Source organism: Sander lucioperca, chromosome 16 (assembly GCF_008315115.2).
Source record: "Sander lucioperca isolate FBNREF2018 chromosome 16, SLUC_FBN_1.2, whole genome shotgun sequence".
Taxonomy (NCBI): Eukaryota; Metazoa; Chordata; class Actinopteri; order Perciformes; family Percidae; genus Sander; species Sander lucioperca.
The window spans coordinates 10,932,891-10,950,937 of NC_050188.1; the positions used below are offsets into that span (position 1 = coordinate 10,932,891).

The 18,047-nt window shown below is 41.4% G+C and overlaps 1 protein-coding gene across 1 annotated transcript in view; it reads right to left on the reverse strand.

The window, feature by feature from the left end:
- Positions 1 to 5,059: 5,059 nt before the first annotated feature.
- adgrb2 (adhesion G protein-coupled receptor B2) overlaps positions 5,060 to 18,047 on the reverse strand; it is a 118,112-nt gene continuing 105,124 nt past the window's right edge. Inside the window, exons 31-32 of the mRNA XM_035992847.1 lie at positions 13,716 to 13,769; positions 5,060 to 8,058 (exon numbers count right to left, since the gene is read on the reverse strand). Coding sequence (XP_035848740.1) covers positions 7,885 to 8,058; positions 13,716 to 13,769 — 228 coding nt within the window. The 3' untranslated portion in view covers positions 5,060 to 7,884. The remainder of the gene's footprint in view (positions 8,059 to 13,715; positions 13,770 to 18,047) is intronic.

The following is an 18,047-nucleotide window of genomic DNA, read 5'->3' on the forward strand; positions in this document are numbered from 1 at the left end:
TCCAAAAGGCTTATTAAGGGCTTTGGTTTAGACATTTCAGCGACTCAGTTTACTATGTGATCTTCTCCTTTGCATTATATCCTCAAGGAAAAGTCATCAACATAATCATTCTTTGCATCTAATTTGTACTTTCATCTGCACTCTTGTCCTCTCTGGCTTTGTCCACAACATCCTCCCTTCTAATCTGCCAGTCTGCTTCATTCTCAGTGTCCTTTCTGAACAGCATGGCATCAGAGCCTGTGGGACAGAACCATCTGTCAGCCACCAAGGAGGGACAGCTAGACACGCTACAGCCATTACAGCAATGGATTTTCACTGTTCCCTGTCTCAGGACCTACACTTCATCCTTGCATGCCCTGCACACTTTCACTTTATTGCCGTGTCAAAGTGAGACAAGTCATTCCACTCACTCAGGTTGTGGCATGCTCCCAAGGTACCTCACACTGTCACTTTGCTCAAATTCCTCAATGTTCCAAGGGTGCTCTTTGTTTGTCTTCCCTTTGGTATTTGTTTTGTTTGTTTTATGATTTTGCTTGTCAATCTTAGTCCTTCTCACTCTCCATCTCCCCGTGCTCTCACTCAAAATTACCTGACTGCTGAGTCAAAACAGCCTGAGGCCTTGTCCACCAGGCACTTCAGATCTCACACTTCAGATCGCGCACTTTTCAGATCTTTGTGCATTACCGTATACAATAGCTATAGATCTGTTGCAATGCACATCACTCAAAGGAAAGCTGCAATCATGTTACAATGTTTATGTAATCTGTGGCATTGACTGCAGAACCAGCTTTTCCCACTGCTTTTAGTCTTTAAGGCACTGTCTATCCCCCAGGCAACATAAGGACCCCTGTAAAATCCATTGTGTGAAATAGATAAATAGTTAAAACACTAGTAGTCTTGCATTGCCAGACCTATCTCCACAGCGCAACGGAGGAAAGTCTGGCTAGTCCACACAACATTCCAGGATAAGAAGAAAACGTGCTCTGGTTTATTGGCATTTCTTTAAACCAATCACAATTGTCTTGGGCGTCGCTAAGCGCTGGACGCAGGTACGGTGCCTCTGCAAAGCCTCAGGAAGGAACTTGTTTTGGTGGAATGTGCATATAAGGAGGCAAGCTCTGGAATTAAAATGGCTGTTGAGTGTGTGATGATAATTTTTCTTAAAAAAAAAAAAAAGAAAGATAAACATAATTTGAATGTCAGTTCTAGCTCGGAGGATGTTTCTCGAATCGACCGGAGTTTAGAATGACAACACAAAGAAAGTGGAAGGTGACGGACATCCGCCCAAAAATGAGGGACATCCGGTGGAACCGGAACAATCCTGTAAATGAAACGTTGTTGATATAGACTAAAAACAGCTAATTGGGCAAACACAACTACAAATGTGAAGTAAACACACAAAGGCACCCTTTTAAACATGTCATCAAGAAAAAAACATCTAACAACAATAAAACAGTTACAGAGGGCGAAGCATCAGACCTACCAACATTACTTTTTAAGAGAACAGATCATCTGAAGTTATTCCAGACTTTGTATAGTTGCTAAAGTACTGTAATAGTGATGAAGTAAAAGTGGTAACTGAACAGATACTACAGTTTTTATTTCACTAAATATATCTGATTATAGCTGGATTACCTTCACAGGGGGGCCCTTGGGCACAGCACCACCTCCTGCATTATGTCCCATGTGACCTCCAGGTTTCCATCTAGTACAATGCACACAGCAGCTATGCTGGAATAACACCTCATGGCCAGGGGCGTTTCTAGGACTTGAGGAGGTTCGGGGCTTAGCCCGGACCCATTTAAATAAACTGAATGCAATGCAAAACGGCGATTGGCTTGCCCAGCTTGTAATAACCAGTGTATGTCCATTTTAGCTGAACAGTTTGTAGATGTAAGTTAGATGGCATCAACATTTGGCCTAATCATAACTGGCCCGGCACGCACACACGCACACACGCACACACACAAACACACACACAGAGACACACCTGGCAACCCAAAGGCCAAGGTTTTATTTCCAGATTTGTCTGGTGACTTATGATGGGTCTGGGTGTCCTCCCCCAGAAAATGTTACCTTTCACAGAGCTTTCCTCACGTAGAGACGGTTGCTAGGTGATAGCAACAAATACAGCATGGTCGGACCCCGCATGTAGCTGCCCGTTCTATTCGCCTCGGAAAAATGAACTGGACAAAGTTACAATTCTACCATGAGTTCTACAAAAAAAAAGTAAGAACTGCAAGTGCATTGGAAAATACTTTTCTTCTTAATTTGCATGTTCCGTTCTGGGGCTTTTTTATTCCATTATACTTATTTTTGTAAAAAAAAAAAAAGAGATAGCGAGCGATCCGGGGCTATTCACAAAACATTCAGGGCTGTAGCCCCGGCAAATTGGGCCGGTCGGCCAATCAGAGAGCCGCATGATTGTCACAGCCATGCGGCCACTTAATTGTAAACAGCGGCCCATATAATTTCTCTCGGCCCCCTTTCAAGCATCAATAATAAAGTTTTTTGGCCAAACGATAACCAAATTTGCCAAAATCCTTCACACCTAGTAATAATGTAATCTGATCAGTATATATACCACATATGAGTCTCTCAATATCACAGTCATGGTTACTCTCTACAGTCACAAACTTTTACATTAGTCTCTATTATTTTGTAGCAAAATTACTTATTCAGATCAGATGTTCAAAAACGTAAACGTGCATGGTTTGAAATAAAACAAATCTACCTGCATTTCTTTTATTTGAATATTTGTTTGCAAAAGTTAAAATGAAGCAATGCCTTCTGGGAATTTCAAGACAGAATCGAGTAGACCGCGTCTGCGTCTTTTATATACGGTCTGCCTCAGAGTGGTTGTTGGAAGATGAAAATTGGAAGTTGGAAGCTATACTGTTGAAAAATGCTGCAAACTGACTGATTTGTTTTTAAAATCAAGTGCAGCTTCAGCTAGCATTAGCGCTAATACTGCTAGCATGTTAGCGACACATCTGAGCCAGCACACCAGGGAGAAAGACAGGACAGTGAGGAATATGAGGAAGAGGAAGAACAAAACGAGCAAGAGGAGGATGAAGAGATAGACACGGATAACGAATCTATGGAACTAACCAACACAGAACAACAAGCCTGCTGTGGGTATGAATGTGGATTACCTGAAGCAACAGAGATGGAGACCAATGCTGCAGGAGGGAGTGTAGGTACAGTAAGTTTGGCTACTTCAGAATATTATATTATTATGGAGTGGCTGGCTCTGATGATTTATTCTTTTTTTTTTTTTTATATGTCTGTGTTTTGGTGCAGTTGTTTATAGCATGGGAGTTTGCGTTCACCATTACTGGGGCAATCAAAAGTGCGTGTTCTTTCGTGCGTCAAAAGTTCTATCTGAGCCCCCCCCACCGGTGGGCCGCAGGTGGATGGAAATGCCAGGGCCGTTTTTTGTTCCCAGTCCGTCACTGTTAGGGGGTGACATCACAGTACTGGCGAGCCTTCTGTGCAGTGATCCCTGGGAATAACAAGACAAAACATTACAACAATAACTGCTTTTTACAGAATATGTAGCCACAACACACACACACACACACACACACACACACACACACACACACACACACACACACACATAGAAAAAAATAATCTTATCAGTTTGACTATGCATGGGAAGTCTAATGCTTAATTTTCCTGCTGTGTCACTATTAAAAAAGCCACAGTGGAACTCTTTGCATTGCTCTTGTGATCGACTCAGCGATATTTAACTTCAGGACTTGCTGTTCTGGGCAGTAAATCATGCTTTCCTCCCAGCGCTGTCAGGAACACTCAATAGCACACCCTGTCTTTATTGTAAATAAAGCAAAATGCAGCACTGACAGAGATTCCTGGTGGACACAGCCTCAGTCAAGCTAAAACGTGTTATCTCTTCCACCACCAACTTATGACCGTCCAACTGTTCACTTTGTCTCCCTATATTATTTGTCAGCAGGGTCTCTCCTTAGGTCACTGGTGACACACCAGTACCACACTTTATTACCCAAAAACCTCAGGGAAAAATAACCAGGAGCCACTCTAATCGCTATGACTCTACTGCCAGAGGTAATGTGAATAGCCACCTCCTTGCCTTTACTCTGTCACCATGCATTTTTGCTTGGGGCTGGCTTCTCTATTTCCCCTCTCCTTTGACCTCTCTCTCATCCCTCTCACTCCCTTGACAAAGTTCCAGTTTGTGGCCTTACTCCAGGGTGAGTGATGGCAGCTCCACGGGCAGACTCATCCACACTTAATTACCCATAAGCCCCTTTGGAGGGCAAATGTGGAGTGACTAAGGCATTCACACGGTGTTATCTCTTGCCTCTTGTTCCTTCATTCCAGCAGCGCTGACTGGACTATCAAAGCCTGTCCACTGCGACAAAACCATTTTGGGGAAAATCCACTTTGGAAGAGGATTGTTATTAGCATAAATATCGCTCAAAGTTTATAATTTTTTTTATAAAATAATCACTTTGAGTTGACATTCCACCCCTTGGTTATTCCAGTGCAACATGACTTGAAACCGACAGAACTGTTCCTCTTACATTTTCAGACAGACCAGCGGGGCCTCTGATTGGTCACAGTTAAGCTTCAATGCTTCTGGGTAATGCTCAACACCCTGAGTGATATTATGAAAACATGGGATTGCGAGTACACTGCAAATCAAGAAAGAGCCTAGTTGTTCTCATCCACAGATGCCCTTGAAGCAGCGCGTATGCACATATGAGACATTGAGATATATTTGAAAATTTATTTTCATATAAAAAGACACTATGAAAACATTAGAGGACTACTTTGTACAATCGTATGTATAAAAAAAACTAAAATGAGAGACAAAAAGGAAAGGGAGGGGTTTCAGTAATAAATCAACTGGAATGGTGGATGGTTGTAGCTGTGGGTTAACACCTAAGCATCGAAAGGCTGAAGGGAGGAGGTGAAGGTGAGCATAGTATGGTTTAGAGCTGGCATCCACCTTAACTTGTAAATTGGCTTGCCCTGATTTTCATATTTCTTTATGGGCAGGCTTTCAACACACAAAGGATCACAACATGACATACTAACATACTCTTACCATCAACGTCATATGTTAGCATTCGCATCATAACCAGAGCTTATCATAGAAAAGACAACTGTAAAATTTTAAGATGATCGGTCAGACATTTCACTCTCAATCCCAATCAATGAAGCAACATCTCACTTACCGTTCCTGAAGATGAAAACTTTAAGTCCAGCCCTCACTGAGGTGAAACCTGTCATACTGTTCAAAATAAGGAAAAGCTCACCAACTGAAGAGGTAACAAAATCTCATACTGCGCTCGAATCAAACATTCACATTTCTTACTTTAAATCCCATTTATAAGTTACCATGGGAACAAGGCTTTGTAGCAAACTCATCTTGAGCATTCTCTCTAAAATGTTCACTTTTATAAATAAAAACCTAGGGTGTCTGTGTAAAGGTCAAATCTGTTTCCCCTGAGACAGATGTTTTCTTCTGCTATAGATTAACACCCATTGACTGAGACTGTGTACTCGGACGGGCTTTTTTTCATGTTTGGACACACTGTAGAGTAGATCTGGATCCCGAGCCTCATGGAAGGTGAGGTGAATGTGACCTTCGCTCTGTAACCTGTCTGTCCTATCTGGCTCCTCTGAGAGCGAGCAGGGTGTAGGTTCGCCTATCAGCTGATTAGCTTGAAAGGTTAGAAGGGCCGCACTCGTCTCACCATCTGCGCCGTGCCGCTCTACTACCACATTAGGGATCTTTAAACAGATGGTTTGAGGGCTGAATTGGAAAATGTCAGGACAAATCGCCATCCCTGGATAATTACTGTTTTGAGCACTCCCCTTCTTAATCTGCATCTTTGCCTGCCTCTAGCTTTCTCGTTATATATATATATTCAGATCTTTTTCCCGTGGCTACCATTTTCTTTTTTCTCCCTAAACTGTCTCTCATCTCTTTCTGCAAACTGTTAAATTAATGGGAGCCACTTTAACATAGACAGAAAAGTCATAGAGCCATCTATTGAATTCATCCTGGACTCTGACCCTCTCTCTGTCGGTGTGCGGAGGACTGATGTGCCTATATAGCAACAGCAGGAAACTGGTTTTCCTCTTGTAGCGACAGAAGTACGGCTCTAGAATGTCATGCAGGTAGCATCACCACTGGCTTTTCTTTTGTTTCGCCGGTTTCCTCTTCAGTTTGCCACCTTGTAGCCTCATAACCTCTTTGACTCCATCTCTGTCTTTCTATTTCACTCTCTTTCTGCTCTGCTCACAAGTGCAGGATACAATCACACTGACAGGGATCCATGAGAAGGAGAAATTAAACATCTGGCTTCACTGCTAACATTAAGATTTCATGCCTTATTGTAGCACGACGCTGGGTGGGCAGTAGGAGAAGGGGAAACGAGGAGGCGGCAATAGACAAAAGCAAAGGAAGGCATGTTTATCTTTAAATCCATGATGGGGTTCTTGGGAAAAGAAAACAATTTGGCTCAGGTTGTATCTAGTTTGACATATTGGCTTGAAAAACCTCCTTAGGTCATGTGAAGCTAACAATATTCCCTCAGTTACAGGAGAAGAGCAAGCAGCCGCTAAACTGGCTGCTTGCTCTGATATTTCACTCGGCGGCATAAGCGTACGTTTTTGAGAATGAGAGATGCTAAACCGAGCTCGCACGGATTCCATTTGGGTCGAAAATGACTGAGATAGTCTCTTTTTCACTGTGATTGGTGATGGCTGAAATAGATTCAGATGCTGCAATCTTTAAAGGTTTTTTATCTCCAAGCACTGGGAGAAAAAAAAGAAGGAGAATCTGCATGGCGATCACTATCCTTTTCCCTCGTGGGTGGATAGCATGCGGCACACATTACCTCAGAAAGTAAGCTCACATTTATGTGCTGTGTGTGTCCTGAATCTTTTTTTTTCAAGTTCCACATGGGTTAATTCTCACAGGAAATGAAAAAAAAAAAATGAAAAAAGGCAGCTGAAGCAGAAATCAAACCAGTCTGAAAATAAATCAATTCTTCTTGAACAGTTGTTTCAATCATATTATTTTTTTTCATTAAAAGTTTCAAACCATAGAGGAGGACTTTTTTTTTTTTTAAACTAAACCATAGAAAATACACAAATAAGGGGGAATACAGTGTTGACACAGAGGATGTGAGAGGAATGGATGGATGTGATTGTTGAACTGGGACCTGAAAAAATTAGTGAGGATGGCACATTTCAAGGAGCAGCTCTTCCCCCGTCCCCCATCCACTCTCCGTCCAAAATGACAAGAAAAAGATTTTAAATAAAAAGGAAAGACAGAGATCAAATGCTTCCGTCATCCATTAGAAGGGAAAAAGAAATAAATGAAAGCAGGGTGCCTAGGGGGGCTACCAGTGTGAGAAACCTCAGTGAGATTTTTTCCCCCCTTGCTATAAAAAGAACTCAATGGTGCAGAAATATTCTCTTTCTTCCCCCCTCCCCAAATCATCAAAACAATTGAAAGAGATTTTCTTTTTTCTCCAGAATAAAATCAAGACATTTTTTCTCAGAAATAAGTTTTTCATAGTTTCTTTTAAGTTCATTTAAAAAATGTCTTCAGTCCCAGATGTGTCAAGCCCCTGTTCTTTCTTTTCAATAGTCTTTGCGAAAATATAGGTTAGAACAGTCTTCTTTCCACGTCTGTCCTCAGCAGCAGTAAACAAATACAGTATGGGATCCAACAGGAGCACTTTGCAGGAGACGAGGAGCAGTGTGTGTGAGATCTTTGTGAGAAATCATGTACTTACAGTATGTATAGCTTTTCAGAAGGTCGCCTCGGCAATGAGCATGGGCGTATTCAATTGAGTGTGTGTGTATGTGTGTGTGTCTTCACACTTCAGTCTGGAAGTCTCCCTCGGACGAGTCAGGCGTGTTAGCTGAAGAGTCCCAGTTCTTATTGTGCAGCTCCATCCGGTCCTTTTGCTCCCCAGGCACGATGGACAGCTCGGGGGTCATGTTCTTGAAGCTGTCCCAGGAGCTCTGGTCCTCTGGGGTGGACTTGTCCTGATGCAGAAGGAGGACAAGGAAAAAGGGCCATGTAAGGAAAAATAAGATGCATATGAAGGCACTACGTGGACGTAGAAAAAAAAAAAAGATACAAAATCTAAGTTAAGGGACATTCTGGTTTCATACAAACTGGGTCTTATTTTGATGGTTTTGAACACCATTTTGTTGTGTGTTGTCTGGCAGGGCAAGAAAACATGAGAAGTTAGATTAACCAAACTTAAAAATAAAGACAAATAGCAAAATTATTACCTTAAAAAAATGATTACCTTAAAAAACTAAATCTCACTTCTTTCTAACTCCACACGCTAAGAGTTTTTTTTTCCATTTTCAATTGTTAAAGTCTTCAGCCCTAACTGACACTGCAATTCATCAGGGGCCCGTTTCAGAAAGCAGGTTTAGTGAAAACTCTGAGTTTGTTAACCCTGAGATGAGGGAAACTCTGGGTTTTCTGTTTCAGAAAGAGAGGTAACTTCACCTCAGAGTCAGTTACTATGGTAACTGAGTCTGTGAACCTAACCTGGGAGCAGGTTTTCTTCAAGAAACCTTGAGTTTCTCTCAGTCTCCTCCCTCTGACACCAGCCCAGCCTGCTGACACAGCCCTCATTCATTTCATCATTCATTCAGTCTGTATCAGGTACATTTTAGCGCAGTTTGTTACTGTATCTGCATGAATAAAAAAACAGGGTTGTTTATTAACCATGTTACTATAAAACGACTACTAAGACTAAGACTATAAAACTTTTTTTTTTCTCAAAGCATGGCATTTCCTTTTGTCGATGATCCCGTTGATGAAGAATCTGTATTACTTCGCAGGGTGTTAAACATACGTCGGGAGATGATATTGAGGCCCCGACGCATTTTAGGCGGTATCGTTTTTCTTCCCAGTCTATCAGTTATGTAGCCTACATAACCTTAATCGTCCTCATATCACTAACGTCACCCATCGTGGACATGCTCTATAGAGTTGAGCCGGATACTCGGCTGAAACGAGTATCCGGTACGGATAAAGCACTTTTGCCGAGTACGAGTATTATACGAGTAATACGAGTCAATATCTGTGCTCGGATTGAATAAAAATCCTTATTGGGTAGTTGACTGTGTCTGCGTTCTGTGATAGGCTAATCGTCACAGCGCCCCTCCCCTACACACATACAGATTTATTGTGTTGCTGTGTCAGCTCTGCTCACTCACACACAGAACAGCTCTCTCTCTCTCTGTCTCTCCCTCAGTCACTCAGGTTCGCCAGTCTTTTCCGTTAACGTTTAGGGTTTCTTCAGCTTCAGGTTTGTTTTTTACTTCGGTTTGTAGTACTTTCTTATTAACCAGTAGAGTTCTGGTAAACGTGGGGTTTGTTCAGACGTGGTGCTTGGTAGAATGCGACTCGCGTTGCGTCTCTGCCTGTCGGAGATTTTTTTTCTTTTTTAAACCGTCAGCTGGCTCTAAACAGATCAGAAAAACAGCGTCGGACTATTTGATCCGTAGAACACAGTCCCCCCCGCCCCCCTCTCTCTCTCTCTCTCTCTCTCTGTCTCTCTCTTACTCACTCACACACACACACCTGGTGTGGAAATTAAAAAAAAAAAAAAAAAAAAAAAGTGATTTTATGATGATCATAAAAAAATTAAAAGTTAAAAAAAGAAAGTTATGTTGAGTATGAAAACTCTTGTTCATTACATTTTACTTCATAATTACAACCGCATGTGTTGTATTCATTGTTCTTGTTCTGTATATAGTTTGTTTGTTATCGTGATCAAAACCATTGATCTGAAGCTCAATGCTGATGCTGTCATGTAAATAGTTTTCTAATCAGCAATAAATATAACAATTTCTGATCAACCCATATCAATTGCATGCTTAAAATAACATACCGGTTAAAGCCCCACCCATTTCAAGACAACCCGACCCACTTCTGGGTTAAATCTCGCCCACTTCCGGGTTAGGCCCCGCCCAGTCCGAGTACAGATACAGATACAGATAATTCATATGGTTAACAGATACAGATACAGATAATGCTGTACTCGCTCATCCCTAATGCTCTACATCCCAGATTATTTGTGTCGCATTAAATCTTTTTTGAAAACGTCAGTTTTCTTTACAACACTGGTGATGCGGAGCATTTTAGTAAAGCCACTGTATAGCAAAGCGCCGTCAGAAGAGTGTGACTCGCTCTGAAACGTGTTTTAAACGTTTATGTAGTGTTCCTTGGACACAAACCAGTAAGAGCCATTAAAAAGGAGTTCCACAGTATTGCAGGTAAATGATGTAAACCCTTTGAAATAAAAGATTATGAATTATAATTCTGTTAATGATGGTGCTGCAGCCTCAGAATGGGATTAGTAGGCCTATGACCTTTTCGCCCGCAGTATTGCACCTAAATTAAATAGATTATAGGTTCAATACCATTTCACCAGTAATATTACACTTAAATAATAATTAAATATGATATTAATACACTATATTGGAATATGCACATTTACTCTAGCAGCAATTTCCTCCCAAGCAAATTCCCTCTCTTTTGCAGCAGCTGCTGTGATTGCTTTTTTAACAAAATACATGTTCAAACTCGTATGTGTGCATGAGTATTTCCGCCGACCCGTTTGTTTGTGGTTGTTGCCATGGTGAATCATAGTATCATAGCTCCATTCATGCTGCTTTTTTATTGTGGTGGTGCACACGCGTGAACATACTCTGAGTTGATTGAACCAACTCAAATCAGCTGTTCTGGAACTGAAAACTAAGAGTTTCCCATCTCAGGGTAAATCAACTCAGACATCAGGGTTAGACTCAGAGTTTGTTACAGTTTTTCTTGATTGCTTTGACACAGCAGTCAACTCAAACTCCACATTTTTCAAAACAGTTAAAACACAGGCCGAAACAGTGGCACTCATGGTCAAAATGACACATTTTGTTTGCAAAAGGCTCTAACCGTGCCAAAACATTTAAAATATGCAACAAAAGAAAATGTTGCCTTCAAACAACACAACTTGCAAACAAGTGTATGAGCTCTTCCAATCAACCATTACACAGTGGACAACAAAATACAAAATACAGTACTCACTGCGAATCAGTGCACCATTGCTTGTCATTGTAGCCTATTACTCTACGTAGCTTTCATGCCAGTGACATTTGTTGACAAATTTGCCTTCTTGCAAAGAATTGGATCCAGAATCAGAAATGCTTTGATGCAAATTTTATTGATTCCATTGATCCTTATTTTGAAACTGTGGCTGAAATACTGTAAATATTACACAAAATACATGTAAACCAAAATAAAATCTATTAGAGCATAAGAAATTAAGAAAATAAAAATAAAATCTATTACAGTAAAATATAAACATCTATTACTGTAGAGTATAAGAAATAGCCACTATTGAAACAGTCTCTTCTGTCTTAGACCTCTTTCATCCATGTTGGCAAAGAACACAGACGCTGCACCTTTAAGGCCTGCAGACTGATTGCTAATTGAAGATTTGTGTGAAGGAGTGTCAAACAGGTGCTTCAGTGATGTCATACTGATGTAGGTAGTTTCTAATAGTTAGGAACAGATGCTTTCTGTTTGGTTACCATAGCTAAAACAATGGAGTTTGGACTGCTTGAATGACATCCGTGTTAACTGTTCTGCAAAAGGGTGGGGAAAATGCGTCAATCCAATGAGAAAGGGTTAACACATTTGCAAGCGGTGTCTTCTGCTCTGCTGAGACAGTGATGATGAAAACAGAGTGGATCCCAGTTTCTTTAAGCAGGTCAAAGCAATCAAGAAAAACTGTAAACCTCCTTCCTGAAACGGACCCCAGATTTCACACAGTCTCTCTTAATACACAAGATGCTTCAATACTCCCTGTAAACAGAGTTGGATATGTGACTTGCCCTTTTAATATGTCCAGTTGGTATTATGCTTACATAGTGCATATTCTTAAATAAATTAGATTTCAATCAAATTATAACCACATTAACTTTGGGAACCAGGGACCCAGGGATGCTTGCCCTGGGGCACCCTGTTAGGTTGATACATATGGCCCTGTCTTCCTGCTTCAATGTTGACTGTACTTACAGTAGCTGTGTACACAGTTTTCCTGTGCAATGATGGCTTATTAGAGCCATTCTGCGTGCTCTTACTTTTGCTTCTATCTCCAAATGAAGTGAATTCAATAAATTAATTAATTAATTCCAAAACGTCTAATAATCTGACCACCAAGTATTTCTTGCCATGTCAGACTTTGCAGCAAAGTCATTCTCAAATATCATCAATTGAATTTGGTGAGGACTGTTAGCAAAAGTATAAAAGAAGACCCAACTTGTAATAAGATGAAACTGTCCTTTAAATGAAGTACCTGGAAACCATTGCCTTGGCCAGTAAAATATGCACTAAAAGAAGCTACATTTGATCCCTAACCGTTGCAAAAAATCAACACACACACACACACACACACACACACACACACAGTGCCATTTCTTAGAAGTGATTTAATCTCACAAACAGTGAAAAGCAGGACCACACATACCTGTAGTTTAAGGCACCTTTCTATTTTTCTATCATCAAAAACAATTACTATGATACCTGTCCTCTTTATCTCCCACCTCTACCAATCAGTGACTTTTTAGACGGTTTTTTCCGATGAGGAAACCTTCCAGGATGGATGTGCATGTGGTCCACAGATGTGCCCACCATGCATGCAAAATACATGTTGGGGGATTAGCTAAAATGGAATTAGAGGTAACATTACGCATCAGATATGGGCCATTATTCAAATCAGACTCGTTATCTCGCTGAGATAAAGATTTTGCAGATACGAGCTGGGAAAACCATGAGGGATCGCTGGCCCAGATGACTCTTGGTGGAGTGAAACACGAAGACAAAAAAACTAAACATAACAGACTACTTGTGGTGCTTTTCGCTGACATGATGGACCTAGCTGCGGCAGAGCTTTTTGGACTTCATGGAGCTGAATATTCACAGAGTATATCTTGCAGTGCAACACATCCTAAAATGAGCGCCCTATGTGCCTATTCCTACACATGTAATCCATTCGAGAGAGCGCTACTGTATGTGCTCTGCAACTCAGATATCTCCTTTCATTTGGCTTTCTTTTTCCACAATCCCACTGTCCCTTCATCACCCCCAACTCTTATAAAGTACTCAGATGTAATTCACTTTGAGCTATTTACACCCTCAGTCCCTGTCTATCTCTTCTTCTCTGCACACACGCACGCACGCGCGCACACGCACGCACGCACGCACGCACACACACACACACGAGTGTCATTGATCTGCAGTAACACAGCACTCCCTTCCCCCCCCCCTTGCAGTGTGATGATCGTCGCCGGAGCGCTAGGGGGCAATATCTGCCTGATTATCATTCTCCCTGCATCACAGCCTGACAGTTGGTAAAATGAATACAAAAGGCATAATCTGGGAGCCAATTTGCATGCTAAATGCTGGTGAAGGAACATTTTGTAATGCAGGAGTGTGAGTAATGCTGCAGTTAAGCCCAACTTTATCCCTGGGAGACTAGGCTAACGCGATTGTGCTGCAACTGCGTGTCTATTCATTCCCTTTCGCCATCTCTGCCTTGCCTTCATTCCCACCTTGCCCCAAAGCCCCATCTCATCCCTCTCTTTCTCCCTCTCTCTCCGCCAGAAACCCCTCTACTTACACTCGACGAGTTCTTTTCACCTCCGGCAGACGAAATGCTCCATCTCTTTTCCCTCTGTGGTGATGAAATGGTAGGGAGAAAAAGAGGAAGGGGGTGACAAGGGAGAGGAAAAGAAAGAGAGAGCAGAAGGGGTTGGGGGGGGGAATCATAGTCACTGACAACTCTGCCCTGAAACAACAGCATTGTTCCCACACCTTCAGCAGGTGAACAGGCAGTTGTTGCTTTGTGCTTTACATCTTACCCCTTCTCTCTCTCTCATCTCTCAATCCCGCTCACCAGCTCTCTCGTGACAAAATATAACGTGGACACACTCACAACATGCACTCATGAACAGAAACAAGTGAGCAAAAGCGCAATATGAGCATAGGTATGCACACATAATCCAACCGTGTCAGAACAGGCAGTGTTTTTACCGTCCTCACCTGTTAAAGCTTAGAGAAAAAGTGACAAAGCAAGGGCAGAGTGAATAAAGGACTCTACACACCACTAATAGCAACTACAACTACTATGGGCATAAAAGAAAGGATGGCATGTGGGCGTACAGTAATCGGATTCTAAAAGCTGTAACAGTGAATCTGCTGTGCAGTGCTAGAGGCTTTGGAGCTCATGTTTTCTAAATAATGTTGAAAGTGGATAACGAATCTGGTTATCTGGTGCATGGAAATGCTATCTACACTATCTGCATTATTGATTTTATACTGTATGTGTTAACACAACACATAAAATAGTTAAAGCCAGGCTATAAAGTGGACATTGCTGACTCTGTATGTTCCACCTCTGGCTTAAAACACATAAACCTTACTCTCCCCTGCTGTACCCCTGCAGTGTTTTCTATCTAGTTTTTTTATGTTCCCCGTCTTTTTTTCTTCTTCTTTTTTTTTTTAAAGCATACTGCTGCTTATGGTTTGCTTCTGTATGGGTGGTGTTTTCCTAGTTGGATGGTCAGTGTGTGAGCTTGTGATGATTCCAGTGACACCAGTGCAACAAAACAGAAAAGTCCTGTAGTGTTTGGTCAAGCTGTTCTATTGTTATGACTGGCCGGCAGATCAGTTATGTGTGTGTCATGAGAGGTTTGGTTTGGGGGTGGGATGGTATTGGGAGGAGTGGTGTCATGTAATTTGTACTTTTCTATCCCAGTCTGCCTAAAGTCTGGGTACAAACTAATTCCGTTTAGTGGCTCCAACGACTTGGCTAATATTGGCTGTATTGACTGGAGCTTTTTTCCCTCAGCTACAAGTATTACAGGTTATTGTAAAAAAATCTTCTGCAACACACAATTGTAAGTTTATGTCTTTATTTTCTATTCTAGAAATAGAAAAAGCAGCAGAAAAAATTGTTTAGGAGTGTGTTTAAATGTATGTGTGTGTGTTTGTGTGTGTGTGTGTGTGTGGAGAAAGACAGCCCTCAGACAACGGTTGTGTGTTGGTGTGTAAACACATCGCCTTGGGGTGTCGTGATTTTCTAAAATATATATTTGGTGTGCTTCTGATATAGCTTAGCCCACACGTTGAACATTTATAGAAACTTTAAATTAGCAATTAGTATAGCACAGTATGATACTTTAAAGTCCCAGTAAAATGAGAGTTTGGACGTATTATTAACCAGTGAAACGAATATTTGAGAGGTGTACAAGTACAAGAGGGATTTATATCAAATCCTTCGCATTTAATTGGACCACTAAAAAGTGGGCGGGCTTAGAGTATAGCACAATACGAAGCTACAGAGGAATCTTGGCTCCACACACACCTCCCTCCCCTGTTGTTAGATCAGGAGGATGATTAGGAAGAGATGTAAGAATTAGACCTCAGCCACATTGTTTTGGAAATGAAAACAAAGTTTTTGCCCACTGATATCCATCAGTATCCCACAATATAATGCATTGTTAAAGATTTAACTGATGAAAACAGATGTTTTATTTGTTATATTATTATTTATCTTTCTCTCTCTGCTTTCCTTGTCATTATTTCGTCTTTCTTTTTCTCTCTTTTATTTGCCTTTTTATTTCCTCTGTCAACATGCAGAAAGCCAAAGATGTCAGGGTTGGGTGACTGGTTCATCTGTTCATCATTCATCTGTTATAGGCTGAATTTTTGGCTGACAGACTTTTTTTCTTGTGAGTTGCAATCACCATAATAAGTGCCTTTATATTTCTGCCCTATCAGCATTCAAAGCATCAAACGTGATTCAAATAAATAACCGCTAAAAGCACCATATGTGCACCATCAGTGTTTGCATGGAACCGGCATTAAACCTACATTGTGTAATTCTGAGTTTATTCTTAGCAAAAACCTGTTTAATTACTTCCACCAACTAATCAAAGTATTCTCGTAAGCGTAGAATCAGCCATTTATAATCTTTCAGAATACATACGAGCGACTCGCTCAAATGACGGCAGCCATGTAGCGCCTCCATCTCCATAGCCATAGAGTGACATACCTCCGCCTTTCGCACTTTTAAACTCAGTGGCACCGTGACGAATGCCAGGGGGAGATTATTCGCCAGGGAAGCGAAAAAGAGAATTAAAACGACAACGCAACAGGCAAAGCAACAAGACCAAAGTTAATATTGGAGTGGCTAGAACAGCTGCGCGTAAACGATGGCGATACTAAGAGCTAATTTCGCGTTCGGCCACCGTAGGAGTTAAAACGCGCTCGGAATGGGAGGGGCTAGAAAGTAATATTCAGTTGGTTGTCATATACAATTTCACCGCTAGATGGGAGAAATTCTTACACAATGTAGCTTTAAGGAATTTCGTTCACTGATACTGTACCTAATCTTTTAAAGAGGAATCATAGGGGTATGGTAAAGTAATTATTATTTTACTTTAATCAATAATAATAATACATTTAAATTATACTTTTGCATGCACAGCAGGGGCAAATGGAGCTATTGTGACCCCTACATACAATGTCCATCTCTGGGTAAAGGTGTGCCAGTCGCAAGTTAAAAAATCCTTGCCGAATCACCCAACACTTGAAGTTTCAGGCAAGCTACACAATGTACAAGTTGCAAGCATGACACAGCTAAGTGAAGGGGTGTTTGTTGGGATAGCACATATACTAGAAAAAGATGCTACTGCACAAACATCTAAAGAAGAAGCCTCTGCTACACTGTTGGTGGATGAGGCCCACTCTCTGCCACTCAGATTTCCCCTCATTTGGACCATGGAATGGAAATTGCGTCTGGATGTGGGTGAGCAATGTGGCAAGCTGTCATTGGGAGATGATGGGAGAGGACAGGTGCTTGTGGGTAAGTGGGTTAACTTTACCTTTGTTGACTTGGATGCCCATGGTTCTGCTGACAGTCTGGCTACATTCAAACTGGGACATGACAACAAGCATGCAACACAAGGCCCAGTCAGCCAACAAAGGACATAAAACAGGAAACAAAAAAACAAATCAATAAAATGTGGCAGTAAGGCAAAGAAAAGACATACACTGAGTGTGAGGCTCACGTGAAACAAACTTAAATCACATTTATACATGAGGAAAATGAAAGCAACATCAAACAACGCAAGAGTAGACTGAGTGGATACCAGAACGTGACTGTAGTGTCACAGCTGTCAGTGGGCTTTGGGTCATTGAACCAGAACTGGACTATTTCAAGGTTTTTATGTGTGTTTATTTCATTATATCATCAAGATAATGATCCAAAATTGCCTATTCAACACTGGCATAATTTATCAGGGGGCACAGAAATAGACTGGGCATAGCAGTCTTTAGGACCATTTACCCCCTAGCTGGGAAGGAATCTGTGTCACAAATAATAAGGCCTTTCAAAGGAGCCAAATCTGGAGAATGTAGGGCAAATAAATTCCATTAGTGCAACACATTGCAAACAAACGAGCAATCAGACACAGAGTGTCTGGGCCTGTGCAATGCAGCGCAATGCAATCCAAGGCCAGTGCTCCTATAGTGAAAAACGTTCCAGCTAGCGATTCGGCCCTTTTCACCTCCCTTTAATTGGCCCAAGGACACTAAATGAGCTAAATTAGTATTGTGCCTCTTGGTGCACGAAGCCAGTGTTAGGCTTGTTCCGCCTGGGCAAACCGTCCCCTCATTAAGAGCCACTGAGAGAGCCAGTGTGCTGAAGCTACACTCCGCCAGCCCTCAGTTTTCATGGGCAATTTGTGTGGAAGGATGAAAACAGTTGATGAGTTTATACTCGGCAAAGAGAAGGGGGCAAGGAAATAATTAAAAACAAGCTAATGAGAGGAATTAATTATTCAATTAATGCCTCAAACGTGCCACGAGGGCTGAGTTTAGAGGGAGAAATGAGAAAACGATGGGAGACTGCAGGATAGAAAATGTCAGGCCGTGAGGATGAATAGAG